The sequence below is a fragment of the Centropristis striata genome, chromosome 13 (assembly GCF_030273125.1).
Source record: "Centropristis striata isolate RG_2023a ecotype Rhode Island chromosome 13, C.striata_1.0, whole genome shotgun sequence".
Taxonomy (NCBI): domain Eukaryota; kingdom Metazoa; phylum Chordata; class Actinopteri; order Perciformes; family Serranidae; genus Centropristis; species Centropristis striata.
The window spans coordinates 18,913,257-18,940,277 of NC_081529.1; the positions used below are offsets into that span (position 1 = coordinate 18,913,257).

Below are 27,021 nucleotides of genomic sequence, written 5' to 3' on the forward strand. Positions count from 1 at the left end.
TGGAAAAAAGAGGCTGATGACCAAGTTGTGAGTCTAGTTAATCTTTTTCTACAATTCTACAATATCATTTAGCAGACGCTTTTATCCAAAGCGACGTACAAATGAGAGTTAATACAACACAAGCAAGGATGAAGTCAAGAAACATAGCAAGAGTAAGTGCCATGGGTTAAGTTTGAGTCCATTAGGACACATGTGCTTTATAGGTCGCAAAAGCGGTCAGTGCGATACTTATTGTAGTTGTCAGTGTAGATCAAGAGTGAAGGTGTTCAGTAAAGAGTTGGTCTTCAGTCTCTTCTTAAAGATTGAGAAGGACTCAGCGAGTTTGGAAGTTCGTTCCACCACCAAGGCACTACAGAGGAGAAGAGTCTGGTTTGAGACGCAGAGGCCTTCAGCGGCGGAGGAGCCTTAATTAAGCAATCCAATACATCAGTAGATGTATTTGCACAGCTAATTAAGCAACATTTTTGATGCTCACATGCTATAAAATGACTTTGTGTTATGTCAAAAGGTTTCATACTGTCAGACACACTTAAACTAAAACAAAACTGTCACTTTTCGTGGCTTTGGCTTCATGTTTTCAGGTTGTCCTCACTATAGGTTCTTATGATTTCCTGCAAAAAAGAATGCACTGGAATTCCCACGAAATTTGGTCAGGTGGTGAAGCAATGTGATGGTAAATGTCCCGTGGAAAGGGGCGTCCCGGTGGCTCACATTGGTAGAGCGCTTACCATTAAGGCTGAGTCCTTGCTGCGGCGGAGCCCGGTTCAAATCCGGCCTGAGCTCCCTTTGCCGCATGTCTTCCCCTCTATCACCCCCTTTCAATCTATCACTTTCAATAAAAAAAAGCAAAAAAATATATATATATCTTAAAAAAAAAAAAAAAAAAAAAGTCCCGTAGAAAACCTGAGAGGTGGGTGTGAGGGTGTGAGGGGTGGTGGATGGAAGTTTCATTCCAAAGTATTCTTTTAAGCCAAAGCCTGTTCTATTTTTCTAACTCTAACCTTAATTTGCAGTTTTGGCGTCTGACTTAAGGAAGTGGTTTAAGTGGTTAAACATAACCATTTAACAACTTTAACAACTTATTAAAACAGCAATCATGATGTTTTAAACATCATGTCACATTTTGTAGGTTATCATAAAAAATATGCTGCAAAACATTTTGTAGGAAGTCATACAAACCCCTTAATGAGAATAAGTTGCATACATACTCTATATGGGTTCTTAACTCATAAATGAGCTCAGAATGGGAAGAACTGGAAAACCGCATTAGTCAAAGATGTTTTCTACTAGTGTAGTAATCTCTTCTATCTAAATAGTTCAAATTAGCTACTTTTAGAGCGTTTCGTTAACAAGTGAAGGCAGAAATAAACTAAAAGGCACTCAAGCTGCGTTTTTAAGGCTACCCGGCTTTTAAGGCTATTGTGTCGAAGTCTGTTCCTCCATCTAGAACTGTTTCCCTCCTGATACAGCACTCCCTTCTGTTAAGTTTAATAATGAGGTTTCTTCAGCTTTACGTTGGACTAAACAGGAGAAACAGTCTTTGACACAAGTGCAACTGGAGATTCAGACAATGTAACAATGTGCGGCTGAAGCCAGTTCATATAAATATTTGAAGGAGAAAAGAAATTCAAAAACGTTAATTTTATGCAAATTGTGCCTCTCAAACTTCAACATCGCCAACAAATATCTGTGAGTTATCACAAGAAATTCTTAAAAACGGGTTAAGTAAAATTAACATGAACTGATTGATTTTTGGAAATGATGAGCTTAGTTCAAATTTCAAAATTCTAAACTATGAACATGAATTTTAAGTTGGTGTGAACTGAACTTTAAGACAGCTCCTGTGAAGTGTGAACTTGCAAAACACTGATGAAGAACATAATGTCCACAACATGTAACCTGCATTCCACATGATTTAACCGGCCTGTTCTGCTAATTCTCCCCATTTTATAATCTAAACTCAATCTGGCACAGCGCCATCGAGGGCAAAGATGATTAGATATTGCTCAGTGATCAATGCAGACATGTGGATTGGGAGGTGAAGCCCCTGCAGGCTGCATATTTAGTTTTATTTAATTTCCCAGACACGCAGCCTTTAATACTAGTTGTGTTCTGACTTGTGTGGCTGAGCCGCCCCGAAGCGAGCAGTATGAAGAACACTGTGGGTAAATAAAAGATTCATTTTCACAACTTGTTCATGCAGTCATCCTAAAGACCGGCACAGCGTCGGCCCTGTCACGGCATGACACATTAACCACACACACACACACACACACACACAATACAGGCTGATTGCAGACACACAACTGAAAGGCAGTCTGAGTGTGTCACGCTGCTGAGAGGAAATAAAAAAAACATGCACATGTGCTTCACATCTGCAGTCATTTCCAGGTGAAAGTGTGTTCATATATGTGTGTGTTCATGTGTGTGTCCTCAGCCAGAGCTGCCTGTGTGCATGCTGCTATGATCATGAGAGACTCCCTGTCCTGGAAAGCGATCTGAGGGAGCAAAGGGAAGCCACGCTGCTCCTCATTAAAAATTCATCCTGTTCTTTACTGCTCTCAGAAACACAGAGACGATGAAGGTGAGCGCTCACACACATGCCTGCACACACACACACACACACGCACACACACACACACACACACACACACCTATAGGATAGAAGAGGGGGAGGGGGAGGAGAGAGGCAGCCTGGAAATTACATCATCCTCCTCAGTGGACTTAGCAACACCTTATCCTCGCCCACATCAGGATGTAGCCATGATAACAGAGGCGACTTCATTTTGACGAATTCCCTGATTCGCTCTGATCTGCAGATTAGAGCGCTGTTGTCTTTTTTATCCCGGCAAAAAATCAGCAGCATCGTCAGCAGTTCGGCGAACGCTTTGTCTAAGAGTCACAGTACGCACCTCCACAGACATGAATAATCGAGTGTCAGCCTTTCCCAGACACCAGGTTTACATCATTTCCTGTAGGAAGCCTATTAAATCATCATCCTTCAGGTTAAGCACCCAGCTCGCTCTATCAAGCTGCTCCAGACGGACATGTGAGTGATAGAACAAACAGCGTCTACATCAATTAAAGTTAGGTCACATTCAACATTTGCGAAAATGAAAATACATTTTTCTTTTGATCCCACTGTGACCTTCAGCCTTCAGCTTTCAATCAAGTCATCAAAACCATATGACCACAGGTGCTGATTGTTCCTACCTTCTGATATGTCTGGTGGCAACACGCCCTCATACGTAAACAAACTGATCGCAGTTTAAACGCGTGGTTAATGTTGTGAAATGTAGCAGTTCTGTTAGGTTAAGGCAGCAAGTTTAGGAAAAGATCATGGTTTGAGTTATAAGTATGTTTGTAATGTTACTTTACCTCAGTATGTAAGTTTGTGATGTAGAACGTGATATTCATATTATTCATTCATTCATTACCATTAACCGCTTATCCGCATTATGCTAAGTTAATATAATAACATTGACACAGGAAATGAACAGCTTCTCGGATTAGATTCCTTTGTTTTGTTTGGCTCATTAATATTTGGATTTCTCTTTTGTTCAAACGGCAATGCATTGTGCAACTCAGTTTACATTACATACATCAATTGCATTTCATATTGCTGTGTTTCTTTGGTCTCTATTCAAGTTGAATGCATTCAATTCATAATTCAATGTGCAAATGAACTAAAAATGAATAAAAAACATTTTTTGTAATTGTCAGCATATAAAAAGTGAGAATGCAATGCGGAATTCAGTTTGAAAGATCAAAAAAGTGTTTTCAAGATACACGACCAAGTGAATGGCAAATGATGAATCATGGCAATATGAAAGCAATTTATTAAGCTGGCCTTTTAATTATTTATCTAAATAATTTAAACTGAATTGACAGTTGAATTGCTAATTTGCATATTGAATTATCAAAAAGTAAATATAATTTGCATTGAATTGCAAAATCCATTTACAAAATGCATGACCAAATTGCAAAATTCCCTGCATTGCCATTTTAATAAAAAGGCCAAAATCTTCCATACCAATCCACCATAACCTCCTTCTTGGATGGGCTTTGTCGCTCTTTATATTTTATATCTGGCTTTGCTCCCATCAAGTCGCTATCTAATAAAATACATAAATATAGGTTGAAATAAGCTGCTTGTACAAATCACTTAAGGGTTCTTTTGGAATTGAGGACAACAAACCTTACAAAACACATAATTTCTCAATCCTGTCTGACTTCCTTTTAGTGGTTCTCTTCTCAAACCCCATCAGTTCCTACGAAAGATGTAAAAAAAAAAAACATCTCACAAATATAACAGAGTTCAATCATTTGAACATCCACCAAAAAATAAAAAAGTCAGTGAATTCGTCATGTGACATAGCAACCTCCTCCTCACACTCTTGTGTTTTGGATTGAAGCGGTTTTCAGCCATCTCAATTGACAGATACAGTCTCATTACAACTGTTTGCCCAACAGCACCATTTGCTGTGACAGTGGGGTCTGCCAGCCCTGTCGACTGCAGTAAATACTCACTCTGGAGTGCAGTAAACATGACCATCTGAGCAGCGTCACACTGACAGGCAGCTCCGCCAGCCTCAGGGGCAGACACAGAGGCCGGTGTGGGGCCTCCGGGGGGGTTATCAACATGCACGCCTAAGGACGTCCAAAATGTACTTAAAATAATCAGTACATTAATCGATAAAATAATAGTTAGTAGATAGTAGGTAAATATGGAGGCTACAGGTGAGATGAAGTAAAACCTGTTACTGTCTCAGACTTTTAAAATCAATCCCATCTGAAATTACAACGGTGTCTGGTTTCTGTGCATTGTTGCACAGAAAACAAATCAATCATATTGGATGTCAAACAGCAAAGACATCTGATATCTGAGCAAGTCATAAAGCCTTAAGTCTACACTTCACACACAGACACACCTGTGCTCCGCCGAGCCATCTGGACCGGATCACCTTCATCCTCTCAGACCGGCTGTTTAACATCAAGCTCTCTGTTTCCTTCATCCTTGCCCTCTATGTTTGCCCTGCGCTGTCTTCTCCATCTGTCATGCTCAGACTCGGCCCTTCTGGCGCTACCTCCAGCCGTCCTCCTCCGTCCTCAACCCGGCCCCGGCGGTGACCCCCAGCTCGGCTACAGGAACCTTCAGCCCTCCCCTGCCTCGGTGCAGGCCAGAGACTCTGCTGTCAGCAGCTCTCCCACCGGGTGCTAAGAAGGCTTTGCAGAGGTGGGAACAACTCTGTCGCCTCTCTTCAGCTGTTTGTTTGTATATTTGGATCACTTTTAACTATGACATCACCGCAGCTTTCTGTCTGAGGTCTGCTGAAAATTCAAGTATTGACAATAAGGGTCACTTCACCCAAATCACACTTATCTTTTTGACTTGGACTGCAATACTGATTAAATTATTTTCTCAATTTAGTTTTCATTGTTTGATCTCAAGAATATCAAAAATGATTTGCAAATAGCAAAAAAAAATGGCCATCACAGGTTCCCAGAGCTAATAATAATAAATAATAATAATACATTTTATTTGTAATGCACTTTACATTAGAGGAAATCTCAAAGTGCTACAGGTTAAAATAACATAACAGTCTAATTATAAAAAGGACAAAAAAGGAAAAAACTGTTAAAAACAGAAGAAAAAGTATACATACATACATACATACATAGGCTACATACATACATACATACATACATACATACATACATACATACATACATAATCTAAAAACCATCTAGATGGGAGGAACCAAAGGTTTGGCTAAAAAGTTTTTAGTCCTTTTAGAGCTCTATTGTTTTGTCTCACCAAGACTACAGAACCCAACGATATTCAATTTACTGTCACTAAAGACAAATAATCTGTAAATTGAGAAGCTGGACCCAGTTCATTTTGGATGGATTGGCCGTGACAGGTTTCCAGAGCTCTAAGTGACGTCTTTAACTGTCTTGTTTTGTGTCACAAAAAGTCCAAAACATAAAAATATTAAAATTACTACCATGGAGGACAAAGATTATCAGAAAATATTGACATTTGAGAAGCTGGAACCAGTGATTTTTTTGAGGGTTTGGCTTTAAAATTGCTAAGGATGAATCGATAATCAAAATAATCCATTTTTGTTGTTCCGCTAACTTATTCTGCTAACCATTTCTGATTTACATCAATATATATATTGATGTATGCAGAATCTCACAAAACATTCAGTTGATGCTTGATGCAGTGAACTGTGTTCCACTGTGATTCATAAAAAAAAATTTAATAAAAATTTAAATGACAAAAATTTGTCTGGAATCACTAGATTTGACAGCAGAATTTATTAAAAAAAACAATCCATCATCTGTAACAAAAAAACAATCATGAGATGTAACCGTAAATTTTCAGGCGGCATCTGACAAATTGTTTTGTTTATAAAATGCCACAAAAATGTGAAAAACCATTGCTAAAGTGTTTGTTTTGTTTAACTAACATCTCGTGCAACGAGATCTCGCGAGATTAAACTCGACGATATTTCTCGTCGCTTTAAAAATCAGTCTCGCGAGATTGTGAGTTATCCAAACTTCTATTTGTTACCTGTGGGGAGAGTAAAATGAAAAGAAGAGGACGAAAAGGAGGGCAAGCAGCCAGAATGACGTCGCAGGGGCCGGCGGCTCGTTAAGAACGAATCAAAGCGGCACAATCCTCCTGTAGCACTGTCTCCCAGCTGCAGTCACAGAGCCGGCTAACAGTTAGCTCTGTAGCAGTACAGTGTGTATGTGCTGCTGCTGCAGGAGGTGTTCACTTAGCGATCTCTGTTTGTTTACAACAAGCACCGGACACTCTGTTCACAGTTAACGATGCCGGTTAATTCAAGATCGCTATGTTTATGATAATTAGCCATGCTGCTTTGTTTTGATCAGCTGCTGATGTTGTTCAGTTAGCAATGACGGCCACAGTTGCGTCTCCCGTGTTTAATCCGTCGTGTATGTGATCACAGTCGAAACTGTCGCTAAGCGATTAGAATACTTCACCTCTGGCGTCTCATTAATCCCTCTGGGGGATTATATTTTTTTATTAATCTTATTTTAACTTTTATGAATTTGAGTTTTAGTTTCAAGTTGAAGAAGTTTATTAAAAGCTCATGCTTACATCATGCATGTAAAGAGTTATAATAAAACATTTCAAAATGCATGTGCAACTCGGTTAAATAAAAGTCTGTTGGTCCAGTCATATATTTTGTCATTGTAGTTTTCTTAAAATCTCGTCTCGTCTCGTGAAGCCAATATCGTGTCTCGTCTCGTGAGCTGAGAGTATCGTCACACCCCTAATTGCTACCGTTTCTTTGGCAGAACAAATATTTCCAATCATACCAGCATCAGATGAAGTGAGAATGTGTGTTTTTGACCCTTTAACAAAAACACATGACACACAGATGAGCACAGAGAGAACAAATCAGAGTTAAAGTACCAATCTTTACAGCCTTAATATATCCATCATGACTGTTATCATTATTAGCATTATTAGCATTAATGTTATTATCAGCAGGCGGCGTTTTAAAGCCACCGAACAGACTCTAACTCTGCTGCTATTCCTTCCTGCAGCTCTGAGATGATGCAGTGTGTTTGGGCTGCGTTCTGACACAAAGCAAATACGCTGTAATAGATTGCAAATGAACTGCGCCACGGACACCACCAATTAATCAAAAGGCAGATTGTCGTGCTTTCTCCGTGCTGTGGCAAGAAAAAAAAAAGAGGAGGTGAATCGCACCTCCTTAAAATGAATGGATTGTATCTGCAGTTAATTATCATTTACTACAGGGTCTCTTTGGGATGTTTCCACAGCTTAAGGACATGGCCGGCGAAGTGGAACGGAGAGGAACTCTGCTGCGATGGAATCAGAGATTGGTCTGCTGGTAATTACACTTTCATTGCAAGAGGATCAATTCTATGTAATCAGAGTGCAATCTCACTGAAAATCGAGTGGTTATTCAAGCCGCTTTAACATGGAAATTTAACATTTTTTTAGGAAACAACATTTGTGTGATGAACAGCAGCAGAGAGCAAATAAAACACGACCAAGCATGTTTGTACACTGCTCTTTGCTCTTGACCTCTGAGCACTGCAGCGGCTTGATTGATTTGAAAATAGTGAAAACTAATAGTTATTATAATTTTCCAGAGCTTAAGGAGGTGTTTTCTTATTCCTTGTTTATCACCATAAACAAAAAAGCAACAAACCTTCACATTTACCCTACTTTATCATCTCTTCGAGTCTCAGTGGGACCATAATTTACAAAATTAACATGATGCTGTATTGAAGGAGACTCAAAACTAGTGATTGAGACCATACACTTATTATGAGAATGTGTACTGAGGTCATTAATCAAGTGATAAGTAGGGTCATTTTCTCATAGGCTTCTATACAAGTGGATTTCTTTTTGCAACCAGTGGCCATTAGAAAGAATGCAAGTTTAGGACACATTTGCATCACTGTTGCAGGCCTGGAGGTTGTCTCCTGATGTAAAGGACACATGAAAGATTTGTAGAAAAGATAATTAAATTTTCATAGAAACTTCTGCAGCAATATTCACTCATATTTCTGCCAGAAAAACCACAGCTTATGTTTGATGCTATTGCTTATTTGTTTTTATCTTACACCTTTCAAGACAACAAGTGTTTGATAGTAAAACATTGACCTTTGTTAGAGTTCTCCTTGAAGTTTCTGCATGCGTTTAACTGCATTTTGTCCTGATTTAAATGTAAATGTCTTGCGTTACAGGAGCGAGATGACATTTGGAAATCCTTGTGCATGCAGATGGTCGACAGTCCTGATAATCCCGACAGTGCTCTCATGGTCTGGTGAGTTGTGGTGCCACAGAGTGCGCTTACACAAAGACTAGCCCAGGGTATGTTTGGTATTGATTTGTTCTCTGGCCATGCAGGATAAAGATAGACCCCACCCAACAGGACCAACAACAGCTAAAAATAACATGTGTAAATCAAGGCTGGAGTCACACACACACACACACACACACACACACACACACACACACACACACACACATGCATGCAGTCCTGCTGGCTGTGATGATGACGATGTGTCGGGGGTCAGAGGGGATAATTATTATGTAGTAACTGAAACGTTGATCCTCTTTGATGCATGTCCCATCTTTAATACTTTTATTTAAATTTTTTCTAATTTATAGCCGAGGCTCTTACTCTCTAGGCTGCAAGGAGTGGGAGGGGGTGTCTCCACACTGAGCGGGTGACAGCATTTATGGGAGAGTGCCACTGAAGTTTACAGCCACTCTCAATCGACCAAAGCCATCTGAGCCATTAATCATACACTAAACCAATTACCATGCCATCACACCCGTCTACTGTCCATCTCATCTCTGAGACTCGGTCAGGACGGCCGTATGCTGCTTCACAGAGACACGACAATTAATATACAAGGAGGGAATCATAATGGTGTCTCCAAGTGTGTAGTTTAAACTCCCATTGCCCTCTCAAGTTTGATATCATTCAGGATATAAAGTTTTAAACTTTAAAATGGTCGACGTTAGAATACAGATGATGGATGTATTCTGCCCTACAAAGCCTAACTGCAGTAACTACGCAAAGGGTGAAACTGAGAAAAACTGCTTTAAAGTTTTTGAACGTTTCTGAACCGGCCAGCCAAATGGGTTATAGGTAGGTAAGTGATATGACACTTATTTCTACATGTATTGATGATGTAATTTTTATGCTCAAAAATCATGATGATTTTTTTTACCTTTGACCCCAAAAATGTAGTTACTGCACTCTGGTTTTGCATTGCTGTAAAAGGTTCTCATAGTAATGCAAAAGCAGAGTGCAGTAACTACAATGTTGTTGTCTTCTTTCAGCTTTTATATTTTGTTTTCAGTGAATAAACATTTTCAAATTGATTTTGTTATAAGTGTATTTAAAAGTATTTAAGTTTTGTTTTGTTTTGTTTTGTTAAGTTTTTGTTAAGTTTTGAGTTGTTTTAAATAAGTATTTAAAACAACTCTATTCAAAGATTTGTGTATTTTAGACTTGATATTATAAAGTTATGTTATAATTTAGTCTTAATATAATTTTATCTCACTTTTTTACTTAATCACTATATAGTGATAGTTTCCCTATCGAATAGACTTATAATTTCTGTTATTCTTGTCTTCACTATTCAACACAATGACCGTAGGTGAACTTACTGCGGTCTGCTTTGGTTTTATGTTTAAATTCGTATATATATCCAAAGCAGACCGCAGTAAGTGCAATTACTGCGGTCTGCTTTGGTTTTGAGTTGGATTTTGTAGTTACTGCAATTTTTATATCATTATTTCTCTGAAAATAAGCACAATTGAAATCTAAAACTTTGTCACAAGATAAAACAGACATCAAGGAGTTAATTTTTAGTTATAACTCAATTTCGACCAAAAATGTAGTTACTGCAGTTAGGCTTTGTAGGGCAGTATTCCTTCCAGCCTTTTCTGGCTCTGGACCTGAAAAATGTGTTTAAAATGTAGTGACCTATGTCATTTATCCTTTTCAGATCAGAAAAATTTCAACACAACCAAATCCTGATCTATTATATTACTCAGAGCATTTAAACAACACATTGATAACCGTTTGCAGTATTTGTAAAGCAAAAGAAACACATCAGGTGAGCAATATAATATGATTATTCTGATTGTTGATTAAAATCATCTGTGTATCCACCCTGTGATTTGAACCACTCCAACACTTAAAGAGTTCTTCCTTGGTCCATGCTACGCTCTCCCACCAAGTTTCATTAAAATCCGTCCAGTAGTTTTCCTCTAACCCTGCTGACAAACAGACAAACTACACCAAAAACCTCCCTGGTGGAGGTTATAATGAAAGATAAAAAAAAATCAGAAATATAGTAGTGTTTAAAGATATATAACTGTATTTGTCTAAAGTGCTGCACTGGTATCAGACCTAAACAGACCTGAGGCTGCACTCGAACACAATCAATGAGCTCTACACTGATACCCGGGTACCACAGTCTGTTGATGCACGTCGTTGTAACTGAGGAATTATAACAAATGGCCGCCTCAACGGCTCTACAACCGAAGGCCGGCGTCCTGCGCTGTTCTCCAACCGTCTCCGGCCTCAGCCTAATCCGGTAATGTCTGGCCTGTAATTTGGCCTTAGTGGGCAATAGAGAGGGCAAGGTGGATACCAATAAAACAGTCGTGTTCGACAGTGACTGTCTGCAGTCTCAGCGGAGGGCAAAATGAATCCCATCCATCGCCGGCTGCGGGGCAGAGTGACAGTGCGGTGCAATAGAGCGCCGTCACTTTACACAAGCTGTTATCAGCCGAGGGGAGGGGGAGCAGTGAGAGCATCCTGACGGAGACTCCCTTTCTGCTCCAACAAGTGGCTGCAAGGCCCTTGAATACACTTTTTTCCATCCACTAACTGTAATCTGGCCCGTGCAGCTGGACGTACAGTGTGTCATAATACAGTGTAATGCCACTTTAGGGCTGGGACATTAGCCTGGGTGGGCTTACTACAGCTGTGTTATCCTTATCTGATTGGACAATGAGACTAATCCCGCTCTCCTCTCTGCCGATCCGCTCTGCTATCCGCTTTTATCTTCCGGCCTCTCATCCTGCAAAAACATACATTATATACAAGTACACAACACACTCCCACATGTGATTTCCAATGCATGAATGTACACCACGTTGCTACTCCCACGAGCTCATAAATAAAATCATGAGGCTGTATGTGTGAACTGTGATCTGTGGTGATTGACAGCAGCTGTGGGAGGGCGTACTGAGGTGGTAGCCATTTTAGCTAAAAAAACAATATTTTTTCTAAATAATCAGCTGGTTTAATCAACAGTTTAATGTGTGTAAACAGAAAGACTTGCTGCAGCTACAGCTCAAATTTAAATTTAAATTTTAAAGGAGAATAAGAGCAAACATTCGTAAAGTCATAATTCCCACTGGATTTTGGTTTCCTGATTCATTCAAATCTGTCTAAACATTCTCATCTTATTGTCTAAATGTGATTGTGCCCGTATAGCAAAAGTCTTCACAAGCAACAGCGAGCACTTTGAGGTCTTTGTTTGCCATCAGTCAGCTGCTAACCCTGAACATCTGATACCCGTTGGAGCATTTTAAAAAGCTTTTAATATATTTATTTTTATTAATGGAAGACATAACGAAGATCCAAGACATTAAGGGACTGTCTTTAATTCCCGTGTAAACTATAATACCATATCTATAGCACATGGTCTAAAGTGTATTTAGCGGATGTCGCATTCCACTTTTGCTAGTTAAATGGTGCATAATCTGTGCACAAAGGAAGGCGCAAGGGAATAAGGGGTTGTATTTAGATTCTTAATTAATCATAGGTGTTTTTTGGGTGTACCTTGAATTAAACAAATAGAAACCTCACCTCCCATTTCCTTTGAAAAGCCATTGCTATTTATTGTGTATTCTTCAAAGTTGGAAAATTGAGTTTTCCCCTCCCGCTTTCTCGCAGTCCTCTGTCCCGTCAACATGTCCATTTGACTGATTATGAGCAAATGCACCGTTTCAACAGAGGAGGAGGAGGAGAGCTACTGCACATCCCTATGTGTGCTGATATCTCTATGCATCCTTTAAATTGCAGGAAAATACTGCACCATTGACTTTAGACCAGATTTTTGTTGATCAATGGCACAATCACAATAGCAGATCCCTGAGCAAACCTCATTTTAACACCGACACGCCCCTTGGACGCAACATGAAACATGAAAATAACAACTGCATCAGTCTGAAACAAGCAATGACAGTTGCACTACTTTGGTGTAAGATTGGACCCTTACTGGGAAAAAAGTAGAAAATCATCTACTGGATGGATTGGATGAAAATTATCATAACTCACAGTTAATTTATTGCAAAAGACATATAATATGCACTGTGGACATACTGAAAACTGCATTGCACATATTGTAGTTGAGGTGGTTTTTGCGTGGGAAAAAGAACAAGCACATTGATTGATGAACCTTAACAGACTTCATACAACAGGTAATAGAAGACAAACCCTCAGACAACATGGTGGCCCTCCTTCATCACAGGGTCCACCATTCCTCTCCCACGCCTCCTCCTCCCCGACTATGTCCCTCTCCTCCACAGTGGAGCCTGAGGGCGGCGCTGTAATGAAGATGAATGCCTCAGATTAGCAGCAAACGCAGAGCGATACACCTGGCTGAGAGCGCAGGGGGCACAGGGGCCGCTCTTACAGACGTCCCAGATAGGACGGAGGAGCGGCGGCCTCCAGGGCCCAATTTATCAGCAGCACACGTGTTTACTGTGTGCGCAGCTCATGCCTCACCGGCCGCATCTCTCTCTGCACCCACACTGTCTGCAGCCTCATCAGTGTTCGTGGAACCACAAACCCTGGATTTTAAATACTGTTTCAGGACTGTAAGACCGTAATACTTCATCTACAACATCAGCAGAGGTGCCAGCTTATCAAACGGCTGAAAACATGGAGTCAAAGTGTTCACTGCGTCTTTTTTAAGATTTCCTGCCTTTTCAACAGTGAACTTGCAGTACTTCTCTTATAAACTAGTTCTGAATAAAACTTCCGTCAATGGGACACAAACACCGGTCTCCTGGTTAAAAAAACTTGGGTTTAACCGATCCATCACATCCCCCACCTACCTGATAGGCGACCTACGTGGATTTTATAATTACGTTGCTTTGTCAATGGTCAAAATTTTGTGTGAAACCTACAAATTCCAGTGAATCCCTTTTTCTAGGAAATCATAAGAACTGTTCATGTGGACATTTAGATATGAATATTATAAGAAAATATACAAAAATTAGACCAAATTAGACCATTAGACCAAGATAAAGTAGATTAAATATGTGGTATTGTACTGCTGAAAACTACTAAAAATATCTGCACAGTAGATTCTGGCAGCACTGCAACACTCGCAGGCTGATTCGGACAAAACACAGTAAAGTTCAGTAAATAAACTTGATAGTGGGCCTGTTAAATTATGCCCAGATATAGATTCTTGCAGGATCAACTCTCTAATATACATCTATATATACACACAAATATATCTTCTAAAACTAAACCTACACCCTTGCACAAGATACACAATCCTTTCTTCTTCCGGCAGCAAGATTATTGTGTTTCTCTGACGAGCAGTGAGCGAAGCAGAGGTCGAGGTGATGAAGCACCCAGTGTGGGTATTCCCATTTTGCTTGTTCACAGGTTTCTCCTCTCCAGTAGCTGGTTATACAAACACAAACCGTCGCCCACCTGTGTCCACTCTGTGAGCAGGATGTGTGGGCCCGCGCTGCCAAACACACAGTCTGTGTTCTCTGCTGCGAAAAAAGGACAAATTCAACCATCAGTCGCTGCCTGATCACCAGCAAGGCTTCGTTTAAGAGGAGCTGGGGAGAGATGAATACTAGTCATCTCTCTGAATTAATTGAGCTGAGCTGCAAACTGAAGCCTAATTAACATCTGAAATGTTAAACTTCACTCCTCCTGACTATCTGGGCTGGATTTGCAGGCTGCTTATCTCTGCCTCTCTGCAGCTGCATCCGCTCTGTATCCTGTATCCGTACTTTTCTATTTTTCAATTTCCCCCCGAATTTTGGTTTAAAACGTGCAAGCTACCTATAATTAAATGTACTCGCTTTTTAAGACCCAATTTCCTGAACAGGAAGTCATTTGAATTAGAATTTAAATGAATCTGACCTCAGTAAGTAAATGCACTGGCCCCCTTTTTCCCACTCCCTTGCCTCTTCTGGGCCGGGGATCATTCATGAATCACAAATGACAAATCTGGGTTTATTTCCTGCTATTTTGATCTCGGATTCAAAGGGAGAGGCTCATTGTGCCGATACAAAAGCAACATACACACACACCGAGCCAAGAGAACGATGTTTTGATCTCGTCTTGACTCTGTGCCGTTTTGGTTTGCCAATTAAATAATGGCCTGGCAGGGATAAAGGCCAGCCACTGTCACAATTACACTCCAGCTGTGATTAATCCCATGTGTGCAGGAACAGTTAATACACCGGAGCACTCTTTCAGCATTCAACGTTATCTCTCTTATATTATCCAGGTAAGAAACACTTTGTGACACCTTCACAAACTTACAAACACTCGTCGTACCAGTGAAACCACAGCTTTCTGTTGTTGACGCCGTGCTCAGGTGTCAGCTGAGGTGTAAATGCTGTGATTGGAAGTCGAGATGAAGACCAATTAAACTTTTATGATAGTGAAGACACTGGGATTTTATATTTCAGTTATAATACTTAAACTAAAACTTTTTCTGCTTGGTAGAAACACGTTTTATCTCTTTAAAGGTAAGATTTGACCAGATTTTTAGTTTAAACATCGTAAAAAAGTAATTTTGCTGCTGAGATATCTACTGAAATTAGCATGCAAACCAACTAGCCGTGGCCCGGCCGGTCTTGTAATACCACCTGAACCTCCAGAGGCAACAGTGAGTCACATCCGGACTACCTTCAAAGAAAAGCAGAGCAGACGAAGGAGAGGAAATACTGCTGTTTTTGCTGCATGACATTTACTTTAATGAAGTTAGTAATTACTTTTAGAGTAAAGATTTTCCTTAAAAAACACATAATTAGCCTAACAGTAAAATATGTTAAAGATTAAACCAGTGTAGGGCTTCAACTGATTATTATTATCATTGTCAGTGTTTTGTGAGCGTTTTCTCGAGTCATTGATTTGTCGTTTTGTAAAATTCTGTAAAATAGTTAAAAACATCTATCAGTGTTCCTCAAAGCCCATCATTTTTCTGAGTTGCTAAAAATTCAACCAAAGGGAGATTTCTCTCATAATTCTCACATGGTTTTGTGCTGTTTGAGCCATGAAAAAATCTAATCATCCAGTCATTTTTTTTACAATTTTTTTTTCTTTCTATAATCATCTCCCAACCTCTCAGGTTTATCTGGTAATCCTTTTCAGGAGCCCGATCCCTAGGTTGGGAACCACTAAACTAAACTGTATTTAAACTAGATGCACTTTGAGCAACTGCAACAGCAACTTACACTGATGCATGACTTTTGATACGTTAAGTACAATTATCTGATACTACTTATATACTTTTACTCAATTAGGATTATGAATGCAGGACTTTTAGTTGTAGTGGAGTATTTATACATGTCTGTATTGGTATTTTTACTAAATCTTAACTAATCTTCTTTCACCACTGGCCTTTTCGGGGATTGAACCTCTAACCATTAGATTAGTGGATGTCCCACTCCATCTGCTGAGTCATAGCCGCCCCTAAACTGGGCCAAATACATCAGTTTTTAATGATGTCTAAACACAAAGAGCCATTCACCAACTTTTGCCTGAATAAATCAAAGAATTGATCAAAGAATCTGTAAACAAGACTAAGAATCTGAACAAGTGTTCAGAGCCAACTCTCAGTACTGGGCAGATATCGACAAGGAAACAATGCGGTAATCAAATATTGAGGTTTAATAAAGGTAGCGACTGTCCTCCCAATAAAACGTCAGACATTTACACATGTTTCGTGTTTCCTAATGACAGCAAGTGTTAACTAAAATTCCCTGATCCTGACAAGTTGCTTTTGTGACTAAACCTAATCAAATCTACCTGATTTTTTTGGGAGTAGTAACAAGTTGAAAACACTGACACATTATCACTTTTTAAGTTGATATGTTGAATTTGTTAGTAAACAGCTGCTTAACTGCATTTAAAAATCCTGCCGGTACAGAGAACAACATTATCATTCATTGGGAGTCGTGGCTGTGTCCTCCTGATGAATGTAAGTCCAATAATCACTGTCTAGCTCTGATTTTGGTCTCTACCAACTCCTAAGGGGAATATCTGGCTCTTTAGCTGTACTATAGCCCATTTTTGATAATATATGTTTTTTGCTTGATTCTAGGCATCAGCCAAGGATGGCAGGGATTTGCATTTTTATTACAACAGGACTACCCGCTTCAAGGTGTGTTTTATACTGATTACATGCTTGCTTTCATTTTGACTCGTTTATAAGCAGCGCCCTCTCTAGCGCTGTACTGGTGATTTCATATCTCAATAACAATATTCGATATCATATATCGTATATATCACAATATAGCATTTTTTTTGGCAATTCAGTAAATAATTAGTCAGGTAAAAGTCTATTTTTGCATAATTCATACTCCCATGTGCCTGGTGTGGGTCAAATGGTGTAAATATTGCATTACTGTTTTGCCACTGTTTTTTTGACATTGCTATTGAAACAATGTAGCAAAATATATGCGATGGACATTTTTAAATTGTTTAGATGATATATATATCATCATATCATCCCTGAATGATAACAGAACCCATGTGATGACACCAAAACCTGCAAAGAGGTGTTTGGGTGTGCTTTGACCGAACTCAGGCATGACTCTTCTGTGTGCTAAAACTAGTAATGGTAATGCAACTCAGTGCGGAATGGTCTGACTCAACACGACCAAAGGTGCCAATAAAAAAACCCCAATATGTTCCCCAGTTAGTCTCTACCTGCTTGCCACTGAGCAGGTAGAGTACAGTGTTATTTTATTTTTTTTACAGCTTTTTCTCAGAAAATAACACAATGAGAGCTGTGAGAGTGAACAAAAACATCAGAGTTGTTGAAAGGCAGCTAAACAATGAGCTGAAACTCACTATAAAGCTCCATAGAGCTGAAGGGGAGCCCTGTCATTGTGTCAAATCCTTTTCACATTATCATTTTATAAATTATTGTTATAAAAATATTGATTATAACTGCTTTAAAGTAGACTTCAAATAAGTTATTAGGCTTTGAACAGAAGGTGCAGTCTGGCTGCTTATCACAGGAGCCAGAGGAGCATGAAGGCTTTTCAGGATCTCACAGCTAAGAAGATGAGCAGATTTGTAACGCTCCGCGCCCTCACAAGGTTAAAGCGTCGCGCTCCAAGTCAGCACCCCGACGGCTCCACTGACAGGAAGCACACCGCCTCCGTCTGACGGGGCAGGTGCAGGAGGTTGACTAGAAACCTGCGCTCAGGACGTGAGGCCATTTGACATATCAGGTCAAAGGTCACATGACGAGCCCTGCCCGTCATCGAGGTTGTCAGGCAGGTCGGCGGCTCTACTACCATGACTTTACTTCTGGGGCTTCATTATGAAAATAAACACTCTGTCCAAACTGCTGGCCCTTTGTCACATCCTCTTTAACTGGACAGAAGCCCTGCAGCGTCCCTTAATTAGGGTTAGACCAGTGTATTGGTTTGCCAATATATCAGGCTGATATATGATGAAGCTTCCCTCCTAACTACAGCTCCTGAATATGTTATTATTTCATTATTTAAGCTCTAATGTCTGACTAGAGGAACTGTTCCAAAGCGGTGTGGGAGGCTTTTATGCAACAGCTTCAGGCTGCAACCAGAAACCTGCTTCACCCCTGCCTGCAGGAGCTGAGCACGCTACGGAAGTCTGGATTTAGTTGGAGAGTTTTAGTGTTGAAAGTTGATATCCAAGTTTTTTTTTGTCTTGTGACCTCTTAAAATAATGCAGCGTCTCTAATCGTGTGCACTCTCCAGTGTGTCACAGGAAAAAAGCAAAAAATAGAAATAAGATAGAACAAAATCATTAATTGTGGAGGCAGATTTAGGATTTTTTTCTGCAAAGAGTTAAATAATCTTCTCTGCCCTCCAATTTATCTCACAACTCCTTAAGCGGCCTTCCCAAAACAGAAACCTGCTTCACCCTGTCTGCAGGAGCTGAACACCCTAAGAGAAGTGTATCTGTTTGGATTGGGGTCAAGAGTTTTAGAGTCTCCAACAGAAGGGTGATTTATCTTTGTGACATTGTTTCATTAGATACATGAAAAGAATTTAACTGGGAGAAACAGCAAATGTTGAGAAAAGATGGAACAAAAACTGATTTAAATAATCTTGCCACCCCTTAGATTTATCTCACTCTCCCTAATCGAGTAACCTTTTTCATCCTGCCTGCAGGGGATGAACACCCTAAAACAAGTGTATTAGTTTGGATCTATAGACACTTTTTTTTCTTGCCTTGCGAGCCCTAAATGTCTAATTGCAGCAACCTGCAATGGTTGCACATGTCATTTCAGTCCAAAAGTGTACTTGTTTTATTCAAGAAATCAAACTTTCCAGTATTTCACATGGAAAAGACAAATATTCTAGATAAATTAGAGGAGAGATGTGAATAGTGGTTGTACAATTTGTGCTTTTTTGCAAACCCTCAGAATTCCACCCTGCCTGCAGGAGATGAACACCCTAGAAGAATTGCATAAGTGTGCATTCAAGTTTTAGTCCAACTTTTTTTGCCTTGCTACCTTTTAAAAATGAAAAACATGTTTAACTGCAGCAGCTCATCACAGGTTGCATGTGTCCTTTTTAACCTAAAGTGATTTTCTTTGTATTTTACAGGAAACTTTAGAGCAAGAAACCCAGTTTCACATAGCAGAATTAGTATTATTCCTCTTTTTGGTCCTTTTAATAACCTTGTGAACCTTCTGATTTCTCTTGCAACCCTTTGAGGGACGTCTAAGATAACCCTCTAGGCACCAGCTTTAACAATTCACACATTTCCATCTTGCACTTTTTCTCACATGCTATGGCAATGTCGGAATAGATGAGGCAAGAGACAGCCCAGCAGATGGCGGTAATACTCAAAAACAACTCAACAAAAGAAGAATGTACACGGCAGAAGATGTCTCTTGTTATTTTTTGGAACATGACGGGCTAGGAGCTGTTTTCGTCCAATGCCACTGTTCTTATGATAGTTGACACACATGCACAGATTCAAATACGTCATCAGCGAAGTCTTGTGATTGGTTTGCTCCCTCTACATGAAAACCTTTATGTTCTTGTCCCTGCAATGTTACTGCTTTTATTCACAGCAGTACCTGCATTTTCCCTGAAATGGTGCTGGGTCTTCAGGTGGGAATTTCCCTGAATGTCTGACCTCTGCCCCGGTTCACACATAACCCTGTGCAGGAAATGTCCCTGAACATTTCAGGGATACACTGCATGTGTGAAAGGGGTTTAGGAGTGTGGATGCTGACGATCTGTTCAATTCTGGCCTTAAAACATGAGTTTCTGTCAAATACTGCCGTGTATTTAATGAAAAAGGAAAACGCTTGACAACCTGAAAAAAAACGGGTTTTGTCAGTTTTTTAGGAGGCAGCCGAGCTCTTACCTTCCAAGCAGCACGTCCTCCACAGGCCGGAATGGGTCATCACCTCCTCGTTCTTCTTGCTGGTCTCGTTCTCGTTCATGGACTTGGACCTGCAGACGCCGCGGGAGTACAGCCAGTAGTCCGTGCCGACCGCGATGGTCATGAGGCTGAAGGCCGCGAAGGCTCCCACCGTGGTCAGCAGCATCTGGACTCCGCGGTCGAACAGACCCATGTTTCCGCATTCCATGAAAGGGGGACCCCCTTTCCTCTTGATGTACAGGAAGTAAATATTTGAAAATTTGCGGGACCAAACCAAACCGAAAAACCGGGATATACTCGAGCGGAAGGAGAGGGAAGAAGGAGGAGGAGGATGCGGTAGGAACCTTATGGTTGCGTTTGGGTGAGGACCACAACAAGAGAAAAACTAAGGATGGAGGTTTTGGAAGGGGGGGAGAGGAAGAGGCAGCGAGGTCTCTCCTCTCTGTTCTTACTTTTATTTTCCCCAAAAAAGATAAGAAATCAGGTAAGCAGAGGGTGACAACCTCAGCGGGCCCCCAGCTGCAGATGTATGGATAATAACAGGATTAATTGTGTCCTAAAGCCTAAAAATGGAAGTGAGATAAACCAAGGTGAGGGTTTTTTCTCAACAGGCCTGCAAAAGAAAAGAAAAGCCTGTTTCTTTACTTGTAAAGGTTACAGCTGAGCTCAGAGCTGAATTAACATGAGCTCAAATGGAGCACAGAGATAGTGGGGGGGGGGGGGTGTTAGAGTAATGGCAGGCTTACAGTACAACAGTTCAATATGTCTGTTACAGTGAGTTACTTCAGTCAGAGGCTATAACATTTAGAATTAAACCCTAAAGATTATTATCAGGCTAATGTCTTTATTCTAATGTGTTTTGTTAGTCAAAAAGAGGGAAAAGCAAGGAGGTAATAAAGTAGGAAGGGAAACGAAGGGCAGCAGGGAAATCTATCATATTAGTGCAAACAAAAGAGAGTAAACAAATGGACGGATTCAAGTCCTGTGGAGAGGAAATCAAAGCGCTTCTCGGGGTGTTTTATAACGACCTATTGTGGGGTTAAAAGAAAATATCACCCTGGCTTCTCACACACACGGCGGAATGAGGAAATCAAGGCTCAACAAATAAATAAATTAATTAGCAGGCTTTAAAAACACACAGCGAGAAAAAATAAAATAAAAACCTAAAAAAAATAATTAACGGCGTAGATTTTCCTTTTTCCTAAAATTTTGGTCCCCAGTTTCCATATGTAGCCCTATAGCTCTGGGAAGGTTTCCGCCGAAAATGGGGGTCTGCGGTCAGAGGAGGTTCGGTCGTCGTCGATCCGGAGAGAGCGGGGAGCATCCAGCAAGGCAAGCCGACCATCACTCGACATAGAGCCGGCAGGAGGAGGACGAGGAGTCGGTGTGGGCGCCGCCGCAGCGGAGGATGCTTCTTCTTCTTCCGTGTATGGAGGAGGACTCTGCCGCCGCTGCTGCTGCTTGGATATCCAAATTCACCGTGGCAGTATCACAACCAGGACGGTCCCGTTTGTATAGCCCTTGCGCCATGTAATAGGAAGAAAAATAAATTCTAATGAATGTTGCAATCCCCCTCTGTCTGTTTTTCCCCTCCTCCTCCTCCTTTTCTTCTTCTTCTGTCTCTCCTCTCGGATGCAGGTTCGGCCGCTTGCAGGAAGGAAGAGAGAGGGAGAGAGAGAGAGAGAAAAGATATTACACAATCAGGAGAGCGAGTTGCACAGATCCACAGACAGAGCTGGTGTTGTCACGATGTCAGCGGCGCTGTGCATTCAATACATTCAGGATCCAGCCTCTCTCCCCCTCTGCTCTCTGTCGGATGATGAGTAATGTCAGTGTGAGGAAGATGCTCTTAATTCTGCAGCTTTTTTCTTCTTCTTTAAAAGGCCCACAGTGTGCATGTGTGTGTGTGTGTGAGTGTGTGTATGTGTGTGTGCTGCAGCAATGGAGGCTCGTTGCTGGAAAGATATTAAAGATTTTTTAATTCCGTTTCTGTGAGTGGAGGAGGCGGAAGGAGGGGGTGTAGCGATGCTCTCTCTCTCTCTCTCTCTCTCTCTCTCTCTCCCTCTCTCTCTCTCTTACTGAATTACTGAATCCGTGCATACAAGCTGAGGTTTATGCAGTTATGGCTTATTATTGTCCGATCCAATTGTTGCAGCGCTATCTCATGCATGAAGTAATCTCAGTACATGTCCGACCTGCCTCTTCACTTGTCTTACATTCTATCTTTTCTTTATTTTTCATCGCTCTTGTCAGGAATAAGTGCGATTTTTACGGCTGCAAAGGCGGATCTGGTGTCATCCTGTGATTAGATGATTCTCAATGAATGATAATTAGCTTTAAATTCAAGAACTCACTCTTTTTTATGTTTTAATGACCGACTTCTATGTTATTATTATTGTGTGTGTGTGTGTGTGTGTGTGTGTGTGTGTGTTTGTTCATGTATTTTCCACATAGTGAGGACCAGCATATTAACCAATAAAGTGAGGACAATTTGGCTGGTCTTCTTCAAAGGCCTGTTTGAGGGTAAGGGTTGGGGGTCAGCATTTAGTTGTGAGGGTCTTACAAAGACAGAAGTACAAGGATGTGTGTGTGTGTGTGTGTGTGTGGTGCTGAAAAGACAGCTCCCTCCAGCTCTGCTCTTCCTCTGTGGAGTTTGTCGCCCCCTGCTGGTCAAATGTCTTCATCACATATAATAAGAATAGCGACAATCAATCAAAGACAGTCAAATCTCTGTGCTTTCTTTTTAAAATTACTTTTTTTAAAGAAGCCGTTTTTATCTCTCACATTTATTTTTCTACCAACTTGTCATTCGAACTGTCATAATATTTAATATAAATGTCATGTTCATATATCGTACAATATCACCCATTGTGTTTACAAGCGTGTTTGTTTATATAAGTATGTCGACAAAATTTTAGCCAACATGTTTTTTTAGCCAACAGTTTATTTCAGCTCATGTGTTCAAAAATATATAAATACACATTTTCATTAATGTCTTGTTTTTGTGAAATAACACAGATACAAAACAAAATCCTTATTTTCATTTCAGTTTTCCATCGTCCACATTCATATGTCAGTGCAGCGTGAGTGGGCTATGTTCTGTTTTTTTGGGTCGAGACCTGCAGCCTTGATGATGAAAAATGTTGTTCAGCAGTTATTAACAACGTCAGAGAGAGAGAGAGAGAGAGTGTGCATGTGCAGGTTGGTCATCCCCTTATGAAAAAGGTCCTCATCATGTTTCTCTCAGGCCTCTGGGCCTCATGTCAGACCCTCAGATGATCCAGTCAGAGACACGTTTGGACAGAATGATTTCTGCAGCTCTGAGTTCAGCATTTATCTCCTCAGAGCCGCTGAGTCGCTGCATGTTGAAGCATGTAAGAGAAATGAAAAGCTTGATGCACAGAGTATAAAGTACACTTAAAAAAATAGAATGAGTGAAAAAGATTCCTCTTAAAAGTTCGGATCAAGCAACGTGTCAGAATTCAGTGCTGGAAGTATTCATGACCTTTACTGATATAAAAGTAGCAATAAAACAATGTAAACGTACTCCCTTTTTGAAAAAAGTAGCGCATTCATTCATATTTTTAGTGGCGGACTGTCTGTACATTTAGTGAATAGCGCATTATGACTTGTTTTGGACATGAAATTAACTGACCTTTACTTTGAGCTTTTATTTGGCTCCTGTCCTATCCACTAACATGGAGGGGGCGGGGTTTATATCCTATACTGTAGCCTATCACCAGGGCGTGCTCCAGATGTATTGGCTTCACAAATTGGTTGTCCATCTGTATATACAGTCTGTGGTCAGTGTTGTTATTTGGAATTAACCTGCGTAACTGCGTCCAGTTTTTAACTGCAGAAGTGGTTGTTTTTTAGCCCAACCCTTTTACCAGAACATTAGTCAAGTGATTTTGATGCTTTTTATTCTTGGTTTATTCCTGTGAACACTGAAGTTTATTTTGAAAAGCCACTATGCATGTAAGTAGCGGAAAGTGACACGCCGTCCCTGACATGTCTCGAACTGAACATTTACAATACTGACGGTACAAAAAGTCAGTATCTGAGAATTGTTTGTAGTTTCACAAATTAACCACAAAAAATGGATAAATGGTAATTTTACTTCTGCAAATTTAAATGCAATTAATTACCAGCAAGCTACTGTAAACTTTACTTTACCGAGTCGTTGGATTACATTTAGTTCTCTAACTTCCAATACTAATGATGGAGCTGATTTTATCCTCTTTGATTTCTACTACTCTTGGGTAGTTTATAATCTAACATTACACTATAATTTGTTATGAATGTTAAAGGAACTGTAGCTATCAAATAAATACAGTGAAGTCTAAGTGGCATAAAATGTGAATACTCAACCAGAAGGACCGTATCTTTGTATCCAGAACATGACTAAATTTGCTTAAAAAAAAAAAAAAAAAAAAAAAAAACTCTCCACTGCTGTTTAATTCCTTCATGTTTCTACTTGCTCACACTGAACTGAGGCTCAAACATGAGAGGAGTTTCCAGGTCTGCATATCCCACCTTTAATGAAGTCTGTTTCCCAGCAGCCACATTATGAAGCCAGTGTTAATCTCAGGAGAATCTCTCATGCAGATACCAACATGATTCCCTCAACAGAGACCTTGAGCTCTGACTAAAGACCTCTCTGATTTCCCATATCTGCCAGGATTTGGGACACCCCTTGCTTGCATCAAACATTTATCCCTGACAGGCAAGGAGGGGGGCACAAATCAGGTCCCAGGCCTGCACATGCACTGGTCCCTTGTGGAATCTTTATGCCAATCTGACATTAACGCAGAAAGCTGCAAATCCAGCCCTAATCGGGGCCTTGTTAGAGCGCCCCTCGAGCTTTGGCTTGGGGAGTGCTTCCAGTAAATTGTCCTCTGGAGTAAAGAAGGGAGAGGGAGGGAAAAGAAAACACAGACTCTCTTAAAGGTGGTCGCACTTTGAACATTTTTATCCTCAGTAATTGAGCCTGATTAGAGGGAGCCTCAGGGTGAGGATGCACCCATGGGTCCTCTGGTCTACAGGGTTAAAACATCTCTTCCCTCCAGGAAAGCAGATTAAATGCACAGTGAGTGTAATATGTTTTATATTTTTGTACTGTTTTACCTTTTTCTTCAAGGCAAGACATACAGAAACATGTTTTTCCCATGCAGTGTTCAATTTTGAGATTTTGAGCCTTTAGTTGAAAGAAAACATACAAAATGTGCTTGTTGACTTTACTACACTTTGTGTATTTGTGTCTGTAGATTTCTCGTAAATTCACCAAAAGTAAGCATTACATAATGACTCATTTGCATCTTTGAACATACAATTTTATTTAAATTATTTGGGGGATTTTACCCTATCCACCAGTAATGTCTAATGAAAAAAAATTCAAAGTCTATAAAACATGACTGTTTTCTCTACTTCAGTAAGTCTAACATACACCAACCACTCACTAGGTTTTACAGAGAGGTTTGTTCTTATATATTATTCAGAGACGGATTTATGGATAATTTTATTCCTTTACAAAAAACATGGCGGGATCTATTTTTCTTTTTTTTTAATGGTTGACAGTATCTTCTGATTTATAGAGTGATTAAAAGAAATATCTGAAACTCCCTCTGTAAAAACCTTTAGTCTTATATTTCAACAAAATAAAACAAGAATTTTGAACCTGCCTTTATCCAATGTTCATTTATTTCATTTGGAAATGTATGTAAATTAATTTATATCATAATGCCTCATTAGTATATTCAAACATAACATTTCAGAATACAAACAACCAAAGTTGACTTAAGTGCTGACCAATAAAATAGCATGAATCAGATAAAATAAGATAGCATGGTAAAGGTAATGAGCAGAACAACACTATGATCAAATATATGAATAAATAAGTAAAGGAACAGTTGAAAAATAAAACTTAAAAATGGGAAATAGGTCATTAAGGGCACTCAAAGGCTTGAGAGGAGACACAACAAAGCTTTGAAAACAAGTAATAAATAATAAAAACAAAGAATTGTCACTATGTAGATAAACAACTGGGGGCGTTTCATGGTGATATATGTTAGTTATTTATATTCACCTATACTGTCCCGCCCTGACTGTTACTGATCAGGTCAAACTTACGTGCATAACCATCATCGCTGCCAGGATAATTTGTCTCCCCACACCAAACCTCACATAGATAAACAATAAGGCCACTGCACGCATCGCAACCTCAATATGACGAGACATTACAGTCCCACTCAGTCACCACCTCAGCTCCCCGCCCTCTGGCTGCAGCTGCAGAGCGCTGAGGTGCAGAAGCTTCAGCCTGAAGGCATCAGTGTGTGCTGCTGTCTCTCAGTGTGTGTTGGAATTCTCCTTGAGACAATAAGTGTTTTTAAGATGGTAACCATCAGGGTTTTCTGCATCATTATCTTTGATCATTTTAATGAAAGTGTCAGTTTTTTTCACACGTTATTGTTATTGTCAGGGTGCAGAGGCTTTATTAAATGCTAAAACATTTTACAGAACATTGTTTCTGTTATTTACACTCATTGATAGAAGTGGACAAACTCATGTTGTTGCTGTGTCGCGTGTGAGGACGCTGCCATGTCAGCAGTGTTTCCACTCTGATCCCTGAGTGTCTGTTGAGCTGAGAGCAGCTGAGTGAGCGTTTTGACAGGGCCACACACACACACACACACACACTGTCCTTCGTCGAGCTCCAGCACTGTACATGCTGCTCATAACCGGATTAACCTTTTTTGAGTCCGGGGTTGATGGGCCACAACTGACCCTCTGTCTCCCAACTCATCCATGTGTC

General features: G+C 40.2%; 2 protein-coding genes across 2 annotated transcripts in view; one reads left to right on the forward strand and one right to left on the reverse strand.

Annotated features, from left to right (window-relative positions):
- cacng2a (calcium channel, voltage-dependent, gamma subunit 2a) overlaps window positions 1–22,113 on the reverse strand; it is a 72,591-nt gene extending 50,478 nt beyond the window's left edge. The window contains exon 1 of the mRNA XM_059347946.1: window positions 20,193–22,113. Within this exon, the coding sequence (XP_059203929.1) occupies window positions 20,193–20,418 (226 nt within the window). The 5' untranslated portion in view covers window positions 20,419–22,113. The remainder of the gene's footprint in view (window positions 1–20,192) is intronic.
- LOC131983252 (uncharacterized) overlaps window positions 8,600–27,021 on the forward strand; it is a 34,051-nt gene continuing 15,629 nt past the window's right edge. The window contains exon 1 of the mRNA XM_059347945.1: window positions 8,600–8,843. The gene's annotated coding sequence lies outside the window, so the exon portion shown is untranslated. The remainder of the gene's footprint in view (window positions 8,844–27,021) is intronic.